Source organism: Pimephales promelas, chromosome 2, assembly GCF_988280905.1.
Source record: "Pimephales promelas chromosome 2, fPimPro1.hap1.1, whole genome shotgun sequence".
Taxonomy (NCBI): Eukaryota; Metazoa; Chordata; class Actinopteri; order Cypriniformes; family Leuciscidae; genus Pimephales; species Pimephales promelas.
Genome location: NC_142770.1, coordinates 449,359 through 473,342, shown reverse-complemented (window position 1 = coordinate 473,342; position 23,984 = coordinate 449,359). Strand labels below are relative to the sequence as shown.

At 37.3% G+C, this 23,984-nt stretch overlaps 2 protein-coding genes across 5 annotated transcripts; one reads left to right on the top strand and one right to left on the bottom strand.

Moving 5' to 3' along the window:
* Positions 1-929: 929 nt before the first annotated feature.
* cept1b (choline/ethanolamine phosphotransferase 1b) lies at positions 930-11,030 on the bottom strand. 3 transcript variants are annotated; one of them, XM_039682622.2, is made up of 10 exons: positions 10,892-11,030; positions 9,198-9,297; positions 8,251-8,651; positions 7,436-7,583; positions 6,864-7,005; positions 6,062-6,146; positions 4,802-4,933; positions 4,154-4,312; positions 3,032-3,157; positions 930-1,164 (listed from the first exon to the last, which is right to left on the bottom strand). In XM_039682622.2, exons 3-10 carry the CDS (start codon positions 8,572-8,574, stop codon positions 1,060-1,062), a joined length of 1,221 nt encoding a protein of 406 aa, XP_039538556.2. In that variant the 5' UTR covers positions 8,575-8,651; positions 9,198-9,297; positions 10,892-11,030; the 3' UTR covers positions 930-1,059. The 3 variants fall into 3 exon arrangements, with proteins under 3 accessions (XP_039538556.2, XP_039538554.2, XP_039538555.2); XM_039682620.2 differs by lacking the exon at positions 6,062-6,146 and adding an exon at positions 5,798-5,882; XM_039682621.2 differs by lacking the exons at positions 6,062-6,146; positions 9,198-9,297 and adding an exon at positions 5,798-5,882 and having other exon boundaries at positions 10,892-11,026.
* Positions 3,073-23,433, top strand: stk38b (serine/threonine kinase 38b). Of its 2 annotated transcripts, none has more exons than XM_039682619.2 (13): positions 3,073-3,204; positions 12,987-13,156; positions 13,766-13,817; positions 17,010-17,132; positions 17,243-17,326; positions 17,642-17,765; positions 18,517-18,671; positions 18,799-18,901; positions 20,833-20,894; positions 20,973-21,090; positions 21,709-21,928; positions 22,234-22,328; positions 22,979-23,433. In XM_039682619.2, exons 2-13 carry the CDS (start codon positions 13,026-13,028, stop codon positions 23,122-23,124), a joined length of 1,413 nt encoding a protein of 470 aa, XP_039538553.1. In that variant the 5' UTR covers positions 3,073-3,204; positions 12,987-13,025; the 3' UTR covers positions 23,125-23,433. The 2 variants fall into 2 exon arrangements, with proteins under 2 accessions (XP_039538553.1, XP_039538552.1); XM_039682618.2 differs by lacking the exon at positions 3,073-3,204 and adding an exon at positions 12,160-12,300.
* The last annotated feature ends 551 nt before the right edge of the window (positions 23,434-23,984 follow it).

The window sequence follows — 23,984 nt, the reverse complement described above, 5'->3', positions numbered from 1 at the left end:
CGTTAGTGATGAATTATCATACAAACCAACGTCTTGAATATTAACATCTTCAACATTCAATCTCAGATTAAATAATTTAACGGCAAGGGTCAAAATCAAGCTCATTGTTCAGGAGGCTGACGACGCAAGTGCATTCAAATGTCTTCATAAAGCAGAATGAAGCAAAGTAAAACGGGGTGAATCTCACGCTTTCTGTCCGGGTCAGAGTTTTAGCGAGTTTTAGCCCCTAAATCAAAAGAATTAAATACGAAGTTAGATTTTGATTTAAGAAAAAAGGTGTATATTACCATTTTTTTCCATAATTTACACTTGTACTGTGAAAAAAATGGTACATTTTATTTAAATTGTAAATTTTTAAAGTACACATAATAGCAGTATGTATTGTACTCAATTTAATCCATACTGACTGTGATATAAAATTTAAAAAAAAGTATTTTTTTCTCCTTGTATTACTGTATTACAGTAATGGGAATTCATTTATATAAGGAAAATGTAATTCGCAACTTTTCCAATGCTCTTAACAATATAATTTCTTCCGTCTTTCTTTTAATGTGAGGGTGAAACACTGAAACCTTGGTTGTGCGATTCACCCAGCAGGCACAGCATTTGTGAAATCTCTCATTCGGGGCCGAAATCTGAACAAAACATCTTTCAGAGAAACACCTAAACGGAGCGACGTCCTCCTGCAACGGTTCCTGGAGCGTAGAGGTGCAAAAACACAAAATACAGTCATAAACAACGAGAGCGAATCATCATCATCATTATTATTATTATTATTATTAGCAGCGATGAAATCATTATTGATCTAATCCAATTTAAACGCAGCGTTAAAACGTTAATACAGACCCAGACGAGACGGCACCGATGCATCATGGGTAATCCGAACGTTTCATCTTCTTAAAATAATAATCTAAAGAAAAGTGACTTGGTGAAGTTCGTTCATTCATTTATTTGTTCGTTCGTTCACTGGCGATGAAGAGCTGCATTATTCTAAGTGCAAAATGTTTTAAATACGTCTCAGACGAGAAACAGTAGCAGGATGAAAGTGCATGAGGGAGGTCAGAGGTCACTCGGCTTGATTTTGAAGACGCAGATGCGCAGGTGAGACGCGATCTCGTTGCAGACGCTCACGCAGTAGCGCACCAGATCGAAGAGAGAGAGAATCTGATGGACACACACAGTAAAGAGAGATTACCAGACATGACGAGCAGTGTCGAGGGTAACTCAGTACAAGTAACTTGAGTTGTAATCAGATTACTTTTTCAAGTAACTAGTAATGTAACGCGTTACTTTTTCAATTTACAATAAAATATCTAAGTTACTTTTTCAAGTAAGTAACCAGTGTTGGGTGTAACTCGGTACAAGTAACTTGAGTTATGTAATCAGATTACTTTTTTAAGTAATTAGTAATGTAACGCATTACTTTTTCAATTTACAATAAAATATCTAAGTTACTTTTTCAAGTAAGTAACCAGTGTTGGGTGTAACTCGGTACAAGTAACTTGAGTTATGTAATCAGATTACTTTTTCAAGTAACTAGTAATGTAACGCATTACTTTTTCAATTTACAATAAAATATCTAAGTTACTTTTTCAAGTAAATAACCAGTGTTGGGTGTAACTCAGTACAAGTAACTTGAGTTATGTAATCAGATTACTTTTTCAAGTAACTAGTAATGTAACGCATTACTTTTTCAATTTACAATAAAATATCTAAGTTATTTTTTCAAGTAAATAACCAGTGTTGGGTGTAACTCAGTACAAGTAACTTGAGTTATGTAATCAGATTACTTTTTCAAGTAACTAGTAATGTAACGCATTACTTTTTCAATTTACAATAAAATATCTAAGTTACTTTTTCAAGTACTGTAAGTAACCAGTGTTGGGTGTAACTCGGTACAAGTAACTTGAGTTATGTAATCAGATTACTTTTTCAAGTAACTAGTAATGTAACGCATTACTTTTTCAATTTACAATAAAATATCTAAGTTACTTTTTCAAGTAAGTAACCAGTGTTGGGTGTAACTCGGTACAAGCAACTTGAGGTATGTAATAATCAGATTACTTTTTCAACTAACAAGTAACAATAATTTTTCAATTTGCATCAAAATATCTTAGTTACTTAGTTAATAGTTACTTTTCCTCACTCACCTTTTCTCACTTGCACCAAAACATTCAGTATTCCTCAAAACGCAATTTTAGAATTTTACGCAAAACTTTTATAACTATATTAAATTACAATTTTAATTAAATAGACTTTATGTATTTAATCTCAATTAATTACTTAAGATTAGTTTTGTAATAAATAAGAGTGTTGAACTTCCTTCTCCTGTATCCTATTGTTCTTTAATCCAGAATAACAACAGCTGAAAGGTTTGTCTGAGCAGCGCCCTCTACTGTACTCGACTGTAAAGTGGTAAATATGCACTTCCTTTTTCATGCATTTCACTTTTGGTGTGAAAGGGCCTTATAGGGATATTCCACTTTTTTGGGGGGAAATAGGCTCATTTTACCACTCCCCCAGAATTAAACAGTTGGGTTTTACCGTTTTCGAATCCATTCAGCCGATTTTCTGATATTTAGAGGAACATCAGTAACCAGACAGTTTCTGGTCTCATTGACTTCCACAGTATATTTTTTTCCAACTACGGAAGTCAATGGGACCAGAAACTGTCTGGTTACTGATGTTCCTCTAAATATCAGAAAATCGGCTGAATGGATTAGAAAACGGTAAAACCCAACTGTTTAATTCTGGGGGAGTTGCAAAATGAGCCTATTTCCAAAAAAAAAAAAAAAGTGGAGTATCCCTTTAACATTTGTCAAAAATATAACTGTTTTGTTGCTATTAAAAAACAAACATTAAATTAATTTAAAAAAGAAACGCTAAAGTAATACAACACATTACTTTTCATAAAAAAGTAACTAATTAACGCAATTAGTTACTTCCTTTGGGAGTAACGCAATATTTGAATGCATTACTTGTAAGTTTCCCCAACACTGTTTGTGACGAGTTTGATACCATGTGACCTTACCAGAGAAATCCACAACACCAGATACTCGTCGATGAAGCTGTTGAAGTACTGATCGAGAAACAACAGGCCGGGGCCCAGGAACGCCACGTCGTGAAGATGCATCTCACTCTTGGTCATGTGAGCCACCTGAGGTTAAAGTTCAGTACGACAGAAGATGAAGAAACGCCACTCAGGTATTGGTGTGCTTACATTTGCAGATGAAGAGTATATACTGGAATCATGGAGTTCAATTTAATACCTTTTAAGACCTCATCGCCACTTCAAGTTTTAACCGGTTACATCGGCGACACTTTAACTTACATTTACTATATATTGATTGTAATTTAGCACAACTATTATGTTTTTCTAAATTGATTTATATACTTTTAAAATAAATAAATAAATATAAATATTGGATAAAGCCAGGCGCAAAATTCGTGTTTGATTTAGTTGACATATTAGAGTTGAAGGTTTTTACAGAAGGGATTTTGGATTTCTCTTTTCATCGCTACATAAAGCAGAAAAAAAACCTGTCAAAAGTGAAATTTAATGTTTCGTTAATTTAGTGTTTTTAAAAACGTTGTAAAATTTCAAGCCAAATATATATGAACAAACCCCTCAGTAAAATTCATCAGAATATAGTTATGAATAAAACTGTAAGTTTTGGTGTGTTTAAGTGCTTCTGAAGTGGAGAACAAATCTCATTTGGAGAAAACGGCAGTTAAATATACAGATATAGTCCAATAAAATAAACACTTAAAAGTGTTTTACATGATTTCATTACACTAGTCTGTGAAAAGCCAAATAGCCCAAAATCTTAAAATTGATTAGTGCATGAAAAACTATATACACACATACATATTAGCCACATGCATATTTAAGTTTTTTAAATAATTGATTATAAATACAAATTTAAATACATAATGTATATCATTTACATTATGAATTTTTATTAAGAAATGAACTACATTAAAAATTACTAATTACTGTATACAAATATAACATGACAAAGTATTTATTAAATAAATATTTTAAATACATATATATATATAATATGTATTAAAACTATATATTATTATCAGATTAATGTGCATTATTTTAAATATTTATATATATATATATATATATCGGTCTTTCACTCACCACTAGTTTATTGGTGATTTTGGCCGATACGAAGCCGAAGGCGAGAATATACACACACGGGTGTTTCTCGAAGAGCAGGACGGATGATTTTTTATAAATCATCATAGCGAGGATGATAACTGAGCCGATGTGCAGGACGGGAGACAAAACACTCGTACCCTAAAACACACACACACACCGATGAAGTGAAAATACATGTCATATAATAATGCAGGTCAGAAATATTGTGTATATAGCAGGGGTGTCACAGTATATATTGCAATACAAAAATGCAACGATATGTGACAATATATACTGTGGACAGACTACTATATTATATATAATGCTGATTATAATGTATAATAATGCATTATTTGTGGGTTCTGATAATGCCAGATGTCTGATGTTACCAGTAAAAAGTGGCCAACATTATTTATATATATCTAGTCAGTGACAGAGATCAAGTATTTGTATTTTCAGCTTCAGAATAATTAATATTTAATTGTCCTGTTCATTGGGTTCCAGCACAAGGTTATTCATTTAAACCCACAATGTAATATCAAATTTAGCATTTTAATCAACAGTACATGTTTTTGTTCATCTTTTCTCAGTAATATCGTGAGTTCAGTATGGTGACATGAGTGTTTATAATATAATATAGGTACATACCGCTATGGTGGAGCCGTTTTTCCCCACGCCGCCGGTAAATATGACTCGGAAGTAATTGGTACACGTGAAAACGGCGCCGATAAACGTGCAGAGTGGAGGAATCATCTTCATTTGGATGTTAATGACGGGAATCTGTTGAATGAGAAACAGTTCAGTTCAAAAAGCTTAAATATATCATACAATAATATACATCATTATTATATAATACCTTATTTCAAAGATTTATTTATACAGTTTTTAATGTATAATTTACATTAATATATTCTTTTATAATAGAATTTACACATTTTATATAAAATTTATGTATAGACATTATACTTTACATTGTTATTTATTATTAATATATTATAATATTAAATATATGTACATAAATTTGAATTTACATTGTTATTTCTTAATATACAACATTATAATACGAAATACATGCACATACATTTATATATTAATTAAAAACATTAAAAATAGTTTATGTACTTAAATTATAAATTTGCATTATTTATAATATTATGTACATACATTATTATTTACATATTGTAATTCATTAGTATACTAAATTATAATAAAAAAATATAGTTTTTGTATTTTTTTATATTATATGATTAATATTAATTTATAAAAAAAATTGTACTTAAATTATAATACATTCGCATTACGTAATTTGTTATTTTATAATATATATATAAAATATATAGAATTTGTAAATACATTATAATTTAAATTACACACTGTATTCTGTATTACACACACTGTAACACACAAAAGATTCAATAAATGAAACTTTATCTATTTACTATTTAAATACATTATAAAATATAATGCAAATATATTATTATTATGAATATACCACATTATTGAAAAGACAAAGATATGACAATAACGTAAAGGTATTTATGGTCTACGAGAATCAACAGTTGTTATTTGTGGTTAGCACACACACACACATGTTATATTATGTTATATTATGTTATAAACAGACTGAGCGTGTGCGTGAATTACCCGAGACTGCCAGAAAGCCGATCCGCCAACAGCAGCCAGTACATACATGAGAATTATGAAGATCTGCACTTCTGTAACATCAATGCTGAGCGCAGAAGAGAGCCGTGTTAGAACACACACACACACACACACACTCGCTTATCACAGATATATGATCTGAACTGGAATCACTGGTCTGAAAGCGTGAGGTTCATTAGTGTTTCAGGAAGCTGATTGATTGGTGCATTGCTCGCGTTTGATTGGCCGTTCGGCGCTGGATTTTACCGTTTCGTTCCAAAACGTGGGCCCAACCGTAGCCGTAAACATCTGCAACAACACTAGACAGATCTGCAGTTCTGTGACATCAAATCTGCCCACGGGACAGTGACAAAACACACACACACACCCTTAAAGCAACACACCCCAGCTCTATACCAGACTAAACTAATCAACAGCTGATAGAGAACATTACGGATCACACACAAGTTTTCTGAAATGTTCTGTTTAGATATGCAAACATTATCTAATTAAATATGCATACATTTGCATAATATAAATTTGAACATTGGATAAAGGCAGCCTCATTATTCTTGTTTGGTTTTGTTGATAAGTTAGAGTTAAAGGTTTTTACTCTTATCATCGCTCAGAAAATACTGTCAAAAAAAAAAAACATTTTCACCATTGAGTTATTAAAAATGTTGTAAAATTTCAAGCCAAATATATATGAACAAACCCCTCAGTAAAATTCATCAGAATATAGATGGGAATAAAACTGTAAGTTTTGGTGTGTGTAAGTGCTCCTGAAGTGGAGAATAAATCTCATTTGGAGAAAACGGCAGTTAAACAGTGTCTTGCCTTAACGAAAGGTAAGCTAAAAAGGTTCATTTCTTTTAATTAAATATATCCTGATTTTTATCAAAGCTACTAAAGTTCTCTGTCTTTTGTTCATGACCCCAGTTATTGCGATATGCACACCCTGATATATACAGTACATCTGTGATATTTCGATATATTCTGCAGATTATTCTACATAAAATGTACGGTAATTTTGCCCGTATGGATCTGCATGGAAGGCCGTCGTACTCACATGCCGAAGCGCAGCGTGCCGGAGACGTAGGTCTGCCAGTGCGCGCAATAAAACATGAACATGCCGGAGAAACAGCAGAAGAACATCCAGTCGGGGTGAGAGCCCAGCTGAACCGCTATACTGGTGCCCAACACCACAAACACTGCGGTAACACACACACACGACACGTTAAATATTTACAATTCATATATAGAAATGTACATACATTATTTATAATATACACTATTCATTTTTTAAATATAATAATTTAATTACAAATGACTAATAATGCAAATTATTTATTTCATATTTATATTATTTACTATTTAAGTATTTAAAAATATGTATGACATGTTATTATCAAATGAAAGCGCATTATTTGAAATATTTAAATTATTAATATTTATTATATTTAGACTAATGTACATACATTATGTACATCATTTTGAAAATATTATTTAAATAAAACATTACTAATTTAATTACTAATAGTTTTATATAAAAATATATATTAAATTATATTATTATTATCAATATAATTCATATTATTATACATATTATAATTATTTGTAATGATGGTGTGCGCCGGTCACCTGTGGAGAGCGAGTCGCAGCCGTGGTCGAACAGCTCCCCCAGTGGTGAACTGCTGTTAGTGCGTCTGGCCTGTTTCCCGTCGATGGCGTCCAGCGACTGATAGACGAACAGGCCCACGGCACACAGGAGGTACGCCCAGAGAGGAGCCTGAACACGTGCCATTAAAGGGACAGTACACCCAAAAATGAAAATAAGCCCATGATTAGGGTTGGGTATCGTTTGAATTTGAACGATTCTGATTCCGATTGCTTGTTTCGATTCTGGTTCCTAACGATTCTCGATTCCGATTCTTTTAAGAGGCAGGGTCAAAAAAGTTTAGCTAACCTTGCTAACCAACGGTCTTTCTGAAGGAAATACTCCTTCTGTCACAAATACTTGTCACAAATTTTGCATTTTGCCGAGATTTCGTTAATTTTTAGAAAAGTGAAGTCACACTTTGGACCGCCGACGTAAGCTACTAATGTTCGACTCGCGCAGCTATGCCAACACTTCCGGTAGACGCTTCTTCGTTGGTGTTGTTCAGTGGTTTCTTCTTCCGCTCGGCGGACTGTGAATATCAAAACTAGGAATGGAAATTTTTACTTTTGAACGATTCCGGGAAAAACGAAAAGTTAGTCACGATTCCAATCGATACTCGATTCTCGATACCCAACCCTAGCCATGATTGACTCTCCCTCAAGACATCCTAGCTGTGTATGACACTCTTCTCTCAGACGAACACGAGTTATATTACAAAATGTCCTGGCTCTTCCAAGCTTTATAATGGCAGTGAATTAAAAGTGCATCTATCCATCATAAAAGTGTGTGTGGATACCTGTTCGGTTGCAGTCGGGCAGTAATACACCAGCACCAGTGTTGTGAAGATGTTGGTCGCCAGGCCGACGATGGTGATGAGGTTGGGCGCGATCCAGGGTGGCATTCTGCCGACGAGCCACTCCCAGTAGCGTTGCATTATGGGTTCGAGTAGCGAGCGTCCCGAACTGCTGTAGCGATGCTCCTCTAAACGCTTCAGCTGGTGGCGTGACAGAACCGGCGCCGGCAGCTCGACCAGTCGCCGCAGGGCGCTAGGAGCGAACCAGCACGACGAATCCATGCCATGTCGCCGCTCGCGGCTACTGGCCCCGCCCCGCCCGCTCATCACTCTCAGCCAATCACAGCCTGAGCCTGACTCCGCCCACTACACGCCTGCAGAGCCACAGCAGGATGGCTAGGCACCTTCAAACAGATACGTTAATTTAATAATGAAAACTACAAGAAATCGGAAATGCTGGCATTATCAGTTGTGCGCAGCGTGTCAGTGAAGCGCGGCTCACTCTGACAGCACTGCGAGTTTGAGTCGCTTATAACGTGCATTTGCGAGTCAAACCTCTTTCCAAACATGAGACGAATTTATGAACCTCTTTTCCAACAAAAGACAACATTTAATAACACGCTTTTACCCCAAACTCACTTCATAACGAGAGCGCTTCTCACACAGAATAAGGCAGTCGCGTGTTTATTAGTCATGTTTCATCCAAGCGTTTCAATCTTCTGTTTATTCAGATAATGATGTCTGTCGTCATCGTATTCCTGCAGGGCGTGTGTGTATGTGTGTGTGACGCCCTCTGGTGTTCAGATGGAGTATTTACAATAAATCAGCCGCTGCACTGACAAGCTGCGCATAAGTCTTTGCCAAATGGCGTGTGGTTTCATTGCGATTAATCGTGCCGCGCTACTGAAAACACCATCACAGAATTTTATCAAAAATGCAAATCATGTCACCTGTTCACCAATCGTGAGTTGGTAGACGCCAACAGGCCACGCCCCCAAACAAAAGCCTCTGGAGCGCACGTCACGCCGCCAACCGCGATCCTGACCCTCACTGCAACGAAACACACCGGGAACCAGGGTCGGCGCTATGGTGGGGCATTCGAGGGCCGTGCCCCCCCTAGCGCTCATTGATGCCCCTCCTACCACAGTTTCTAAATCATAAATCAGATGTAGGCTATACAATACCAAATGTTCAGCAATCTATTTAAATAGTACATTGTGTTTAATTTTTTGTCTAAGTGGATCTAATATGTGTTGGTGCCAAGAATTTTCACATGAAGAAATAGATACATCCAATCCGACATTTCATTGTAAGTGCTGTAGTGGTCCAGTGGTAAAACCTTAGACTGGCGTGCAAAAGATTTTGGGTTCTAACCCACACTCGCATAATTATTTTTTTTCCCCCATCATTAAAACCGATTATGTTTATCAGTGGTTGTCAAGCAGGGACATGTTTGAGTGCATTTTACTTTGGAATTCACCGGTACGAATAGAGATTTCGCCGCAACAGATCAAGCGCGCGTCCGTGTGAAGATGTTTATTGTGGCAGCGCGAGCCACAAGAGAACACTTCAGCACCACAGATCGAGTCACCGAGCACTTTGATCACTTGATTTAAAAAACAACACATTTCAGCGTGCTATATCGCCTCTTATTTAACAAATGAATGCTCTGCTAGGTAACCGGATATGTTTTATTTATTTGTATTGGTACATCCGTGCCGCGAGATCGAGATGTATAAAAGTGCCGGGACAACATCGACCCTGGCAAAAAGTGGTGGGGAAATTCGCAAATAATAATTATAAATAATAATTATAATAATAAAAGGTGTTTCGTTTTTTTTTTTTTTTTTTTGCGTCAAAATATTTCTTAAACGGCAGTGCCCCCCCACTGATGACCCAATGCCCCTCCAGTAGATCTGCTCTGGCGCCGACTCTGCCGGGAACACTTGCTAAATGTTCAGGATAATAGTTTAAACAGTCGCGTATGGAAACTAGTATAGAAAAGCCAGATATGGTGATGTGAATTTTTTTCCTCAAAATTGTAAGATATAAAATCTGAGATATAAACTCGCAATTCTGAGGAGAATTTTTTTTTTTTTTAATTTTGACTTTTTTATCCTGTTGCAGAAACAAGCTTTCATACTTAAAAAACTCTTAAGAAAGGCCTAACGTTACGCTATTTTTAAGAGTTTATTAGGGTAAGTTCTTTTGTAAATCGGAGTAAAATTACAGACAAATCCATATACACACACTTCCCAGACCTAACTGCACACACACACATTTCACTCATAGGTTGACTACAACATAAACAAGTGAAACACATATGATCATTCTGCAGAATCATGTATTCTTCTGAAGTTCTACTCATTTGGAATATGTTTTTTTTTTCCTCAGTACTTTGGTATTACGATCTGGAACTTTATAAAGAGTTGTCATGCTACTAAAACCGGAATAATATGTTAATTAAGATCATTATTATGTAACAGTGGAGGAGTAATCTGTCTGGCTCAATGATACCGGGATTAACGGGTCAAATCGAGGATATATCTCAGTGTCACCGACCGGGGGTCTCGGGTCCGGTGTAGCAGAGGTTCAGGGTTCGAGTCCTGGTCCAGTTCGATGTCTATCCGATCGCAAAACTCACCCAGTAACTTCAGATGAACGCTAGATTCGGAGAAATGCACGATCTATCCGTTCGGCCCGATGGGATCCTGATGTTTCGAGTCTGGTGTCGGTTCTGCCGGTCCCGGTCCGGTTAGCGCAAACTGCTAGACCAACACCGGTCACTTCCGGTGCAGGTCCACAAGATGCGTCAAGGGTGTCGTAGATGCGAGGAACTGCGCAGGCGCAGAGGTGATTCTAGAAAGTCGTAGATGCGCTGATAGCGCGCAAGACGAGCGCCGAAGAAGAATCAAAGGTTTGTATTTTGTATTTTTATTGCATTTTAATAACAACAAAACATAATTTACATACAGGATTACATAAAACCATACATGTAAGGGGTAAATAAAGAGAAAAAGAAATAAAGAGCATTTTACACAAAAATTTGTACTTGTTAAAAGTTTATTTTTTTTATAACTATATTTTAATATCATGTTAAATTGTTCACAATTTGGCAGTTTTTCATTCCATTTAACTTTATGAATATAGTAGCCTAACGGGCAAACTATTTAACTTGCCAGATGTAAGCACATTTTTTTGCATTTCAATTATGAAATGAGTTTTTCATGAAAATGTACACATTGGAATCTCTATTTATGATTTGTTGATGACTTTGTTTTGATTGGTTTCAAAATGTATTGATCTGTAATGTATTATAGTATCTCATTATAGTTTTTGATTATTGTACTACAGTTTAATGACAAAAACAAACAAATACGTAAATAAATACATTTTAATAATACAAATTCTTTATATTTACTACATTTTTAAAGTTAAATTTTTATACATTTCAGATATAAAACTAGATTAAATGTATAAAGTATTTTTAGAGTGGGAAAAAAAGTTTTTGAAAAGTCTCTCATTTTATCTCTCTCTCTCTCTCAGTTGCCAAAGTATTTCTATTTTCTCAGTGAAAATGTGATTAATCATGACGTTCACATACATTTATAAAAATAAGAAGAATAATCAATCAACATTTTAGAATTGTGTGTGTGTGTGAGAGAGAGAGAGAGAGAGAGAGAGAGAAAGAAAGAGAGAGTCTGCGTATCTCTCTCTCTCTCTCTTTCTTTAGGGGTGGAGCGTCATTTCATTTCTTCTCATCTCTTTCTGGCGAACTCGTCATCACATCAGTTTGGCAAACACAGAAGAGTTGCATGTTTAAATGGTTTATTGTCACTGGATGAAGTTCCGTCCAGTTGAACACACACGTATTTCTGCGTACCGTTTTTAGTTGCGCGTGTCTATAAAAACTCGTACATTTGTCCAGTTTTTTCCCCCGTTTTTTTCTTTTTTTGGGGGAGTCGCTTCATGTCTGTTTGCCAAGAGAGAACGTGTCGAGGGAAATATCGTCCTTCAACAGCCAAAGCAAAACTCTGAGCAACTTTATATCAGGTTGGTGCCGCTTTTCAGAGTTTTTTTTCGTTTTAATCGTTGAGTTTAGCGTGTTCGGTGGAACGCTCGCCGCTGACGTCACGAGCGTGGCCCCGCCCCCTGATCCCTCATTCCATAATTATATGTTCTGAACTTCTGCAAGTCTGGCATTATAAAACACATGCATGTTTCCACATTTCACTTTATTTATGCGCACTTTCTTATGTGGTAGAAGCAGTTTGGTTTGTCCACAGCCATTTTGTTTTAAAATGTAAATGTTGTTGTCTGTCATTTACAGAGCTATTACGTTCAAAGTAAAATTACATTAATATTTTTGCATGCTGGTTAAATAATAATTGGTTAAATAATTATAATAATAGCATTATTGTTCCTGAAACTGAGTCTGAATTTCCTCTTGAGCGTCTTTATGTTTGTGCTTTAGACCACAGACTGTCTGAACAACTTCTGCCAAATGTTTTTATGGTCACATTTGTTCTTTTCCACTGTCTGTCTCACTTACACAGAGCCACAGACAGGCTGAACTGAAGAACTTATTCCGTAAACGTAAAGAATCGCTGATATTGTAAGAGTGGCCTATAGCTGTTGTGTTCTTGCTTGTATACTCAGTGTGATGTGTCTGCAGCGCTGGTGTTTGTTGTGTTTGTTCCAGCTCATGTAAATCATGTTGTGTTTGTAAACGCCTGCAGATCTACATCCCAGCCGGTTCCAGAACAGCAGTCGTAACCATGGCGACCCGAGGCCACGCCTCCAGCTCGTTAATGAGCAACCACACCAAGGAGCGGGTGACCATGGCCAAGGTCACTCTGGAGAACTTCTACAGCAACCTCATATCCCAACACGAGGAGCGCGAAATGAGGTATAAACACACAGAAAAGTTCATGATGAAGAGTTTCATAAGGAACTTCTGATTCTCAACGACACTCAAATCACACTTAAAACCATGGTATTATAGAGCCGAGCCTCCAAAACTCGGATCTGAAGAACCTACACTCAAACCTGCACTTATTCACACATTTCTCACATTATCACAGTCTCTTCGCAATAGTTTATGAAAATGGTGATAAATATGAGCAGAACGGAGGTGATATTTGACTGGTTTTGTCCGTCCTTAGCATCAGTCGTGTTGTGCTCCGCCAGTCGAGCGTGACGCTACATCAGTCCTCTGTGGTGAAACACTTCCTGTGTTGCTCATTTACAGAGCTTTATAACATTAACAGTTCCTTGCTAAAGTCGACACGAAACGCATATCTGAGCGCATATCGTTAACCAAAACCATTAAAATCATTTTTTGTTCATTGAAATGAAGGCAAAATATATATTAGATGAAAAAATAAAGGTGATGTCGAGTGTTATCTGTTGTACACAACAAATTTTGAGAACTATAGTATAGCATACCGCAGAAATATAATGAGAAGTGGGATGATTTGGGTCTTGCGTCTCGTAATCTAGAACGTTCTGTTGACAGGCAGCAGAAACTGGAGAAGGTGATGGATGAGGAAGGGCTGCCTGATGAAGAGGTAACAAACACAAACACGTTCACACCAAGAACACTAACGATAAACATAACGATAAATATATTAGCGTTCACACCAGCGGACTATAACTATAATAGTGTTCATGCCAGTGGACGATAACTATAATGGTAACTATATTAGCGTTCACACTAGCGGACGATAACTATATTAGTGTTCACACCAGCGGACGATAACTATAACGATAACTATATTAGTGTTCACACCAGCGGACTATAACTATAATAGTGTTCATGCCAGCGGACGATAACTATAACGATAACTATATTAGCGTTCACACCAGCGGACGATAACTATAACGATAACTATATTAGTGTTCACACCAGCTGACGATAACTATAACGATAGCTATATTAGTGTTCGCACCAGCGGACGATAACTATAACGATAACTATATTAGTGTTCACACCAGCGGACGATAACTATAACGATAACTATATTAGTGTTCACGCCAGCGGACGATAACTATAACGATAAATATATTAGTGTTCACACCAGCGGACGATAACTATAACGATAACTATATTAGTGTTTACACCAGCGGACGTTAACTATAACGATAACTTAATTAGCGTTCACACCAGCGGACGATAACTATAACGAAAACTATATTAGTGTTCACCCCAGCGGACGATAACTATAACGATAACTATATTAGTGTTCACACCAGCGGACGATAACTATAACGATAACTATATTAGTGTTCACACCAGTGGACGATAACTATAACGATAACTATATTAGTGTTCACACCAGCGGACGATAACTATAACGATAACTATATTAGTGTTCACACCAGCGGACGATAACTATAACGATAACTATATTAGTGTTCACACCAGTGGACGATAACTATAACGATAGCTATATTAGCGTTCACACCAGCGGACGATAACTATAACGATAGCTATATTAGCGTCCACACCAGCGGACGATAACTATAACGATAACTATATTAGCGTCCACACCAGCGGACAATAACTATAACGATAACTATATTAGTGTTCACACCAGCGGACGATAACTATAACGATAACTATATTAGTGTTCACACCAGCGGACGATAACTATAACGATAACTATATTAGTGTTCACACCAGCGGACGATAACTATAACGATAACTATATTAGTGTCCACACCAGCGGACGATAACTATAACGATAACTATATTAGTGTTCACACCAACGGACGATAACTATAACGATAACTATATTAGTGTTCACACCAGCGGACGATAACTATAACGATAACTATATTAGTGTTCACACCAACGGACGATAACTATAACGATAACTATATTAGTGTTCAAACCAGCGGACGATAACTATAACGATAACTATATTAGTGTCCACACCAGCGGACGATAACTATAACGATAACTATTAGCGTTCACACAAGCGGACGATAACTATAACGATAACTATATTAGTGTTCACACCAGCGGACGATAACTATAACGATAACTATATTAGTGTTCACGCCAGCGGACGATAACTATAATGATAACTATATTAGTGTCCACACCAGCGGACGATAACTATAACGATAACTATATTAGTGTCCACACCAGCGGACGATAACTATAACGATAACTATATTAGTAATCACACCAGCGGACGATAACTATAACGATAACTATATTAGTGTTCACGCCAGCGGACGATAACTATAATGATAACTATATTAGTGTTCACACCAGCAGACGATAACTATAACGATAACTATATTAGTGTCCACACCAGCGGACGATAACTATAACGATAACTATATTAGTAATCACACCAGCGGACGATAACTATAACGATAACTATATTAGTGTCCACACCAGCGGACGATAACTATAACGATAACTATATTAGTGTTCACACCAGCGGACGATAACTATAACGATAACTATATTAGTGTTCACACCAGCGGACGATAACTATAACAATAACTATATTAGTGTCCACACCAGCGGACGATAACTATAACGATAACTATATTAGTGTTCACACCAGCGGACGATAACTATAACGATAACTATATTAGTGTCCACACCAGCGGACGATAACTATAACGCTAACTATATTAGTGTTCACACCAGCGTACGATAACTATAACAATAACTATATTAGTGATCACCCCAGCGGACGATAACTATAACGATAACTATATTAGTGTTCACCCCAGCGGACGATAACTATAACGATAACTATATTAGTGTTCACACCGGCGGACGATAACTATAACGATAACTATATTAGTGTTCACACCGGCGGACGATAACTATAACGATAACTATATTAGTGATCACACCAGCGGACGATAACTATAACGATAACTATATTAGTGTTCACCCCAGCGGACGATAACTATAACGATAACTATATTAGTGTTCACACCAGCGGACGATAACTATAACGATAACTATATTAGCGTTCACACCAGCGGACGATAACTATAACGATGACTATATTAGTGTTCACACCAGCGGACGATAACTATAACGATAACTATATTAGCGTTCACACCAGCGGACGATAACTATAACGATAACTATATTAGCGTTCACACCAGCGGACGATAACTATAACGATGACTATATTAGTGTTCACACCAGCGGACGATAACTATAACGATAACTATATTAGCGTTCACACCAGCGGACGATAACTATAACGATGACTATATTAGTGTTCACACCAGCGGACGATAACTATAACGATAACTATATTAGCGTTCACACCAGCGGACGATAACTATAACGATAACTATATTAGTGTTCACACCAGCGGACGATAACTATAACGATAACTATATTAGCGTTCACACCAGCGGATGATAACTATAACGATAACTATATTAGCGTTCACACCAGCGGATGATAACTATAACGATAACTATATTAGTGTTCACACCAGCTGACGATAACTATAACGATAACTATAATAGTGTTCACACCAGCAGATGATAACTATAACGATAACTATATTAGTGTTCACACCAGCGGACGATAACTATAACGATAACTATATTAGTGTTCACACCAGCGGACGATAACTATAACGATAACTATATTAGCATTCACACCAATGTCTAATCTGGGTGTGTGACTAATATCGTTCTGGGTGTGAATGGGACTTTACACACATTTGATTATATTAATATTCGCAAATGCTCGTGTTGCGTTCCAGAAGCGTGTGCGGCGTTCCCAACATGCTCGTAAAGAGACCGAGTTCCTCCGTCTGAAGAGAACCAGACTGGGTCTGGACGACTTTGAGTCTCTGAAGGTGATTGGACGAGGAGCCTTTGGAGAGGTGATTATGATAATGAGTGCAAACAACAAACTTAGAAAAGTTTGTGTGTGTGTGTGTGTGTGTGTGTGTGTGTGTTATACACTTTTCAAATGTGTTTCTGACGTCCACAGGTGCGTCTAGTTCAGAAGAAAGACACAGGTCATGTTTACGCAATGAAGATCCTTCGCAAAGCTGACATGCTGCAGAAAGAGCAGGTGACGCCTTATGAACTTTTTATTAAAAACAGGTTATTTTAATTATAGAATTTCATTTTGTCTATTTTTATTTTTTATTACTTTATTTGGTTATTATATGTTTTTTGTCATTGTTATTTTTTACATTTTTTTATTTCTTTTTTACTTTATTTAGTTTTTTTATATTTTTTGTCACTTTTTATTTAATTTTTTATAACGTAAAAAAATATATATATATATTTTTTTTCATTTGTTATTATTTAAAAAAAATATTATTTTTTAAATTGAATGTAATTTAATTATTTCAATTCAATTTCATTTCATTTTCTGTCCCAGGTGGGTCACATCCGGGCGGAGCGGGACATCTTGGTCCAGGCAGACAGTCTGTGGGTGGTGAAAATGTTCTACAGTTTTCAGGATAAACTGAATCTTTACTTACTCATGGAGTTCCTGCCTGGAGGTGTGTGTAATGATGAACTTATTAGTTTTGTACTTTCACATGTGTCTTCATGTTTAGTCCACTTCATTTTCCAAATCAGCTGCACATTTTTGTTTAGACTTTTCTTCAGGACCTTTTGAATGATTCATTGAACTGACTCAAAAGAACTATTCGAGTTGATTCTTTTAAGAGAATCAGTACAGATTCGTTTATGAGACTCATCAGTCAAATTGTGCTTTTGATGCTTAAAGCAGTTGTTCACATCAGAATTAAAATTTCCTGATAATTTACTCTCCGCCACGTCATCCAAGATGTTCAAGTGTTTCTATCTTCAGTGGAAAAGAAATTTAGGTTTTTGAGGAACACACTCCAGGATGTTTCTCCATATAGTGTCTTCAATGGGGTCCAACGGGTCGAAGGTCCAGATGTGAGTTTCAGTGCAGCTTCAAAGTCTCGACACGATCCAGTCGAGGAATAAGAGTCTAATCTAGACAAACCAGCCGACCTTTACAACAAAATACACATTTATATACTTTATAACCACTAATGCTGGTTTTGCACAAGCTGTGATGTGACACACAGTACAAGATCAGGATGAAAGGTCAAGCATGTTCCTCAGAAACCTTCATTTCTCTTTGACTGAAGAAGTAAAGACATGAACATCTTGGATGACGTGCAGTAAAGTAAATAATCAGGAAATGTTAATTCTGCAGTGAACTATTGTAAGTAAGTGGAATACCAAAGGTGAATCAGACTCCTCTCTGCTCTCCAGGGGATATGATGACGCTGCTGATGAAGAAAGACACCCTGACGGAGGAGGAGACGCAGTTCTACGTGGCCGAGACGGTTCTGGCCATCGACTTCATCCATCAGCTGGGCTTCATACACCGAGACATCAAACCCGACAACCTGTTACTGGACTCCAAGGTCTCAATGACAGGAAGTGACTCAATAAACCTCTTCCTGTGTGGCTTCTGCTTTTGCTGGATTCTCTTTCAGCGAGGCCTCTGATTGGCTGTTTCATTAGATGTGTGTGTGTATGTGTGTGTTTCAGGGTCATGTCAAACTGTCCGATTTTGGCTTGTGTACGGGCCTCAAAAAAGCGCATCGGACCGAGTTTTACCGCAACCTGAACCACAGCAAATCAAACGACCTCAGTGAGTGATTCGATCACAAATATGCAAACATAATTAATATTCATGTTCATATTTGAATATTCGTATGTGCTCTATGAATAATTAGTGTTCACACCAGCAGATGATAACTATAACGAGAACTGTATTAGTGTTCACACCAGCAGACGATAACTATAATGCTAACTATATTAGCGTTCACACCAGCGGACGATAACTATAACGATAACTATATTAGCGTTCACACCAGCGGACGATAACTATAACGATAACTATATTAGCGTTCACACCAGCGGACGATAACTATAACGATAACTATATTAGTGTCCACACCAGCGGACGATAACTATAACGATAACTATATTAGTGTTCACACCAGCGGACGATAACTATAACGATAACTATATTAGTGTCCACACCAGCGGACGATAACTATAACGATAACTATATTAGTGTTCACACCAGCGGCCGATAACTATAACGATAACTATATTAGCGTTCACACCAGCGGACGATAACTATAACGATAACTATATTAGTGTTCACACCAGCGGCCGATAACTATAACGATAACTATATTAGCGTTCACACCAGCGGACGATAACTATAACGATAACTATATTAGCGTTCACACCAGCGGACGATAACTATAACCCTAACTATATTAGTGTTCACACCAGCGGACGATAACTATAACGAGAACTGTATTAGTGTTCACACCAGCAGACGATAACTATAATGCTAACTATATTAGCGTTCACACCAGCGGACGATAACTATAACGATAACTATATTAGCGTTCACACCAGCGGACGATAACTATAACGATAACTATATTAGTGTTCACACCAGCGGACGATAACTATAACGATAACTATATTAGTGTCCACACCAGCGGACGATAACTATAACGATAACTATATTAGTGTTCACACCAGCGGACGATAACTATATTAGTGTTCACACCAGCGGACGATAACTATAACGATAACTATATTAGTGTTCACACCAGCGGACGATAACTATAACGATAACTATATTAGCGTTCACACCAGCGGACGATAACTATAACGATAACTATATTAGCGTTCACACCAGCGGACGATAACTATAACGATAACTATATTAGCGTTCACACCAGCGGACGATAACTATAACGATAACTATATTAGCGTTCACACCAGCGGACGATAACTATAACGATAACTATATTAGCGTTCACACCAGCGGACGATAACTATAACGATAACTATATTAGCGTTCACACCAGCGGACGATAACTATAACGATAACTATATTAGCGTTCACACCAGCGGACGATAACTATAACGATAACTATATTAGTGTTCACACCAGCGGACTATAACGATAACTATATTAGTGTCCACACCAGCGGACGATAACTATAACGATAACTATATTAGTGTCCACACCAGCGGACGATAACTATAACGATAACTATATTAGTGTTCACACCAGCGGACGATAACTATAATGATAACTATATTAGTGTTCACCCCAGCGGACGATAACTATAACGATAACTATATTAGTGTCCACACCAGCGGACGATAACTATAACGATAACTATATTAGTGTTCACACCAGCGGACGATAACTATAACGATAACTATATTAACGTTCACACCAGCGGACAGTAACTATAATGTTGACTGAAATGCTTAATATATTACGGCGGACGATAGTTTTCTGTTTCTTCTAAGCACGCACTGCAGTTTTGTCGTTTGTCACTTTAAATGCTCAAGCTCTTTTGATGGTTTCTGATTGGCTGTCAATGTATTTATTCATCAGCTGGAAAAAAAATCATTCTAGAAGTGATTCAACGATATCATTCCTCTGAAGTGATCATTAATGTCATGGTGTGGGTATCATTATTCTCTTTAACCTATGAATATAGATTCAAAATATTAATAATTCACATGTTTTTCTTGAAGCGTTTCAGCACATGAACTCCAAGAGGAAGGCGGAGACGTGGAAGAGAAACAGGAGGCAGCTGGTCAGTGATGACGCCAGATTTATTAGTTCGTTCACGACACACAGGAAGTGATGCGTTATGATGCTCTGCCTCTTTCAGGCCTTCTCCACTGTGGGAACGCCAGACTACATCGCTCCCGAAGTCTTCATGCAGACCGGATACAACAAGCTCTGTGATTGGTGGAGCCTGGGCGTCATCATGTACGAGATGCTGATAGGTAAGAAGCGAATGATATACAAATGAGGGCATGTCGTTATAGTCTCTCTTTGGTCTCTCTCTTGAATCCAACACTGAAGTGACTTAAACCGCAGTTCATCCACTGGCCACTAGAGGCCAGCTGCAAAAGAGAGTCAATCCCATAACCCCCCATGTTAAAATGTCCAACTTTACAGCAGAAACTCATCCGTTTAAATTATATTAAGTTATATTTAAGTTCTGCATAATATGACGGGTGGATTGCTGCTGATGTCACTACTAGCCGTTTGTCTGCTAGCGTTAGCGTCACGTCACCTTAGCTAATCCGCCTCGCTGCACATGTTCTTATATCTGGAGTGACGCGCGGCCAAGATGGCGACGGCCGGCTCCGCCCACTTTGGGCTTCAAAAACGCTCTTCAGAAACACGACCGGTGACGTCACGCACACTATGACCAGTGTTTGCTCATTATCATTTAAAGAGACTGGAACAGGTCGCTGTGAACGGAGATGTTTTTGAGGAGGTTAAAAGAGGAATTTTAACCAAAGTATGTTACAAACTTTACATGAAGACCCTAAAGAATCATCCCAACTTGTGGAAAATGGGCATCCGATGACCCCTTTAATGTAAAACATCTGCAGGCTACCCGCCGTTCTGCTCAGAGACTCCTCAGGAGACGTATAAGAAGGTGATGAGCTGGAAGGAGACGCTGGTGTTTCCCCCGGAGGTGCCGATCTCAGAGCGAGCGAAAGAGCTGATCCTGCGCTTCTGCTGCGAGGCTGACCACCGCATCGGCGCGGCCGGCGTCGACGACATCAAGAGGAACGGCTTCTTCGAGGGCGTCGACTACGATCACATCAGGTCTGGTTTCGTCGCGCGGGATGTTTTAGTCATCTCTGAATCAACAATTGTCAAACTCTTTATAATTTAAATGTCATAATCATTAGTTTACAAACAAGCGTTCATTAGGCTACTTCAATGAGTTCATTGTTTCTGCATTAAATTATTACATACATTTTTAGCTAACTGTGATTTTGTATATACATTTCTGAAATATGTAACTTAGACAGTGTCCTCTGAAATGTGTATTGTGAAAAGCGCTATACAAATAAACGTGAATCACGATGCGTTTTCGATCTAACGAGGGTTTCGCGACTCGTTCGCAGGGAGAGACCCGCGGCGATCCCGATCGAGATCAAGAGCATCGACGACACGTCGAACTTCGACGAGTTCCCGGAGTCGGACATCCTGCAGCCGCCAAGTAAGATACAAATAATCTCATTTTGACTTTGGACTTTATAACTCGCAATTGCGACTTCATATCTCGCAATTCTGACATCTTTTTTTTTTATTGTGAGATATAAAGTCGCAATTGCTAGTTATAAAGTCCAATACTAAGAGAAAAAAGACTGACTTTTTTCTCAGTTTGTATGTGTTTATATCTCACAATTGCGTGTTATAGAGTCAGAATTGCGTGAAATAAAGTATCAATTGCGAGGAAAAAGTAATTTTTTAAGTCTGTTGCGGAAACAAGCTGCCATAGCAAATAAACATGAATGAACATCAGAAGGTATTCTGAACCATCAATCAGGGTTTCAACTGTAGAAAAACTTCACATTTACCTCAGAAAAGCCGCTCAATGACCATAACCTTGATTGTCAGCTAGAAGATTAACTCTAGAGAGGAGTTTTATATATTAATATTTATAAAATTCTAAATTACAGGTTATTAAATTATTACATGAAACGTTCTGACAGATGTTAATAAATCAGTCATGAAAACAAGTTTATAATATGAACAAATAATGTTATATCTATATAAATATCTAAATGAACTGATTTATTCGTAAGCTTGTAAATGATAATGGAGCCGAAGTTTGTCAGTGCTGAATTGTTCTGTTGCTGTGTCGAGGTCCGGCGGTGGCGAGCAACCATCATCACCCGGAGGCGGACTACAAGAACAAGGACTGGGTTTTCGTCAACTACACCTACAAGCGCTTCGAGGGTCTGACGGCCAGAGGAGCCATCCCGTCCTACATGAAGAGTGGGAAACGATGAGGATAAAACACGAAAACTCTCATTTCTACCCAAAACACTACCAAAGAACACACTTCCATATCCAGTCTGTTCACTTTTGCAACGCTGGATTTTTCAACTGCTTCATTTACTTCATTTTTATTTATACTTTTCTGCCATCAGAACTATTTGTGTGTAATGTCTGGCAGATTTAATACCAAAAACCACTTATAAAAGCTTAATTTGTAGTTCTAAAGTGCGGTGGGTATTTAAAGCGTTAAATACATAGGTTATGCATTGACGTCACTTTCCCGCAGGAACAGCCGGACTGAGTGGCAGAAGAGCTGCTGAGGGACTGGATTTAACAGGAGAAACTGCGAAAACAAGAGTAAAACAAACGATTATCAATTTAAACTAAAGGTTGGACTCGTCATAGTGCTTCTAACAACTCACCAAAGATCCAGTGATCATATTGACATGCAACAGGAATCGTGTTTCCTGACATTTACAAGCCTGATTTCGATGCTGGGGAAATACAGAAAGCAAATTTGCCTGTGAACGCTTTATACAATATAGGTATAAATCCGGGTGTTCACTTATATCAATATAATATCATCACATCGTTCAGCCTTAAAACTTGTGTAGTTTTTATGTCAGTGTTTATTTAAAAACATCCAATTATGCAGGATATGGTAAATATTTAATCGATAAGTTGTCAATACAATATATAATAATACAATATATAGCGTATGATTTTACCCCTAAATTGAGCATATTGACACAAATAATAAGTGTAAATCCACCTGGAGTCGTTGTTTCTGTGAATCGCAGCATCCATGATTTTGCTTCTCTGATCTGAAGCTTTCGGCAGTCTGTAAAATACCTCAGATTTCTTGTCGAAT

Coding starts and splice junctions, on each gene's coding strand:
- stk38b (XM_039682619.2), top strand. CDS start 13,026: ATGGCGACCCGAGGCCACGCCTCCAGCTCGTTAATGAGCAACCACACC. Junction 13,157..13,765: donor CACGAGGAGCGCGAAATGAG/GTATAAACACAC, acceptor TTCTGTTGACAG/GCAGCAGAAACTGGAGAAGG. Junction 22,329..22,978: donor GGACATCCTGCAGCCGCCAA/GTAAGATACAAA, acceptor TGCTGTGTCGAG/GTCCGGCGGTGGCGAGCAAC.
- cept1b (XM_039682622.2), bottom strand. CDS start 8,574: ATGAGCGGGCGGGGCGGGGCCAGTAGCCGCGAGCGGCGACATGGCATG. Junction 6,147..6,863: donor GGCACGCTGCGCTTCGGCAT/GTGAGTACGACG, acceptor TCCCGTGGGCAG/ATTTGATGTCACAGAACTGC. Junction 3,158..4,153: donor AAATCACCAATAAACTAGTG/GTGAGTGAAAGA, acceptor CTTTAACCTCAG/GTGGCTCACATGACCAAGAG.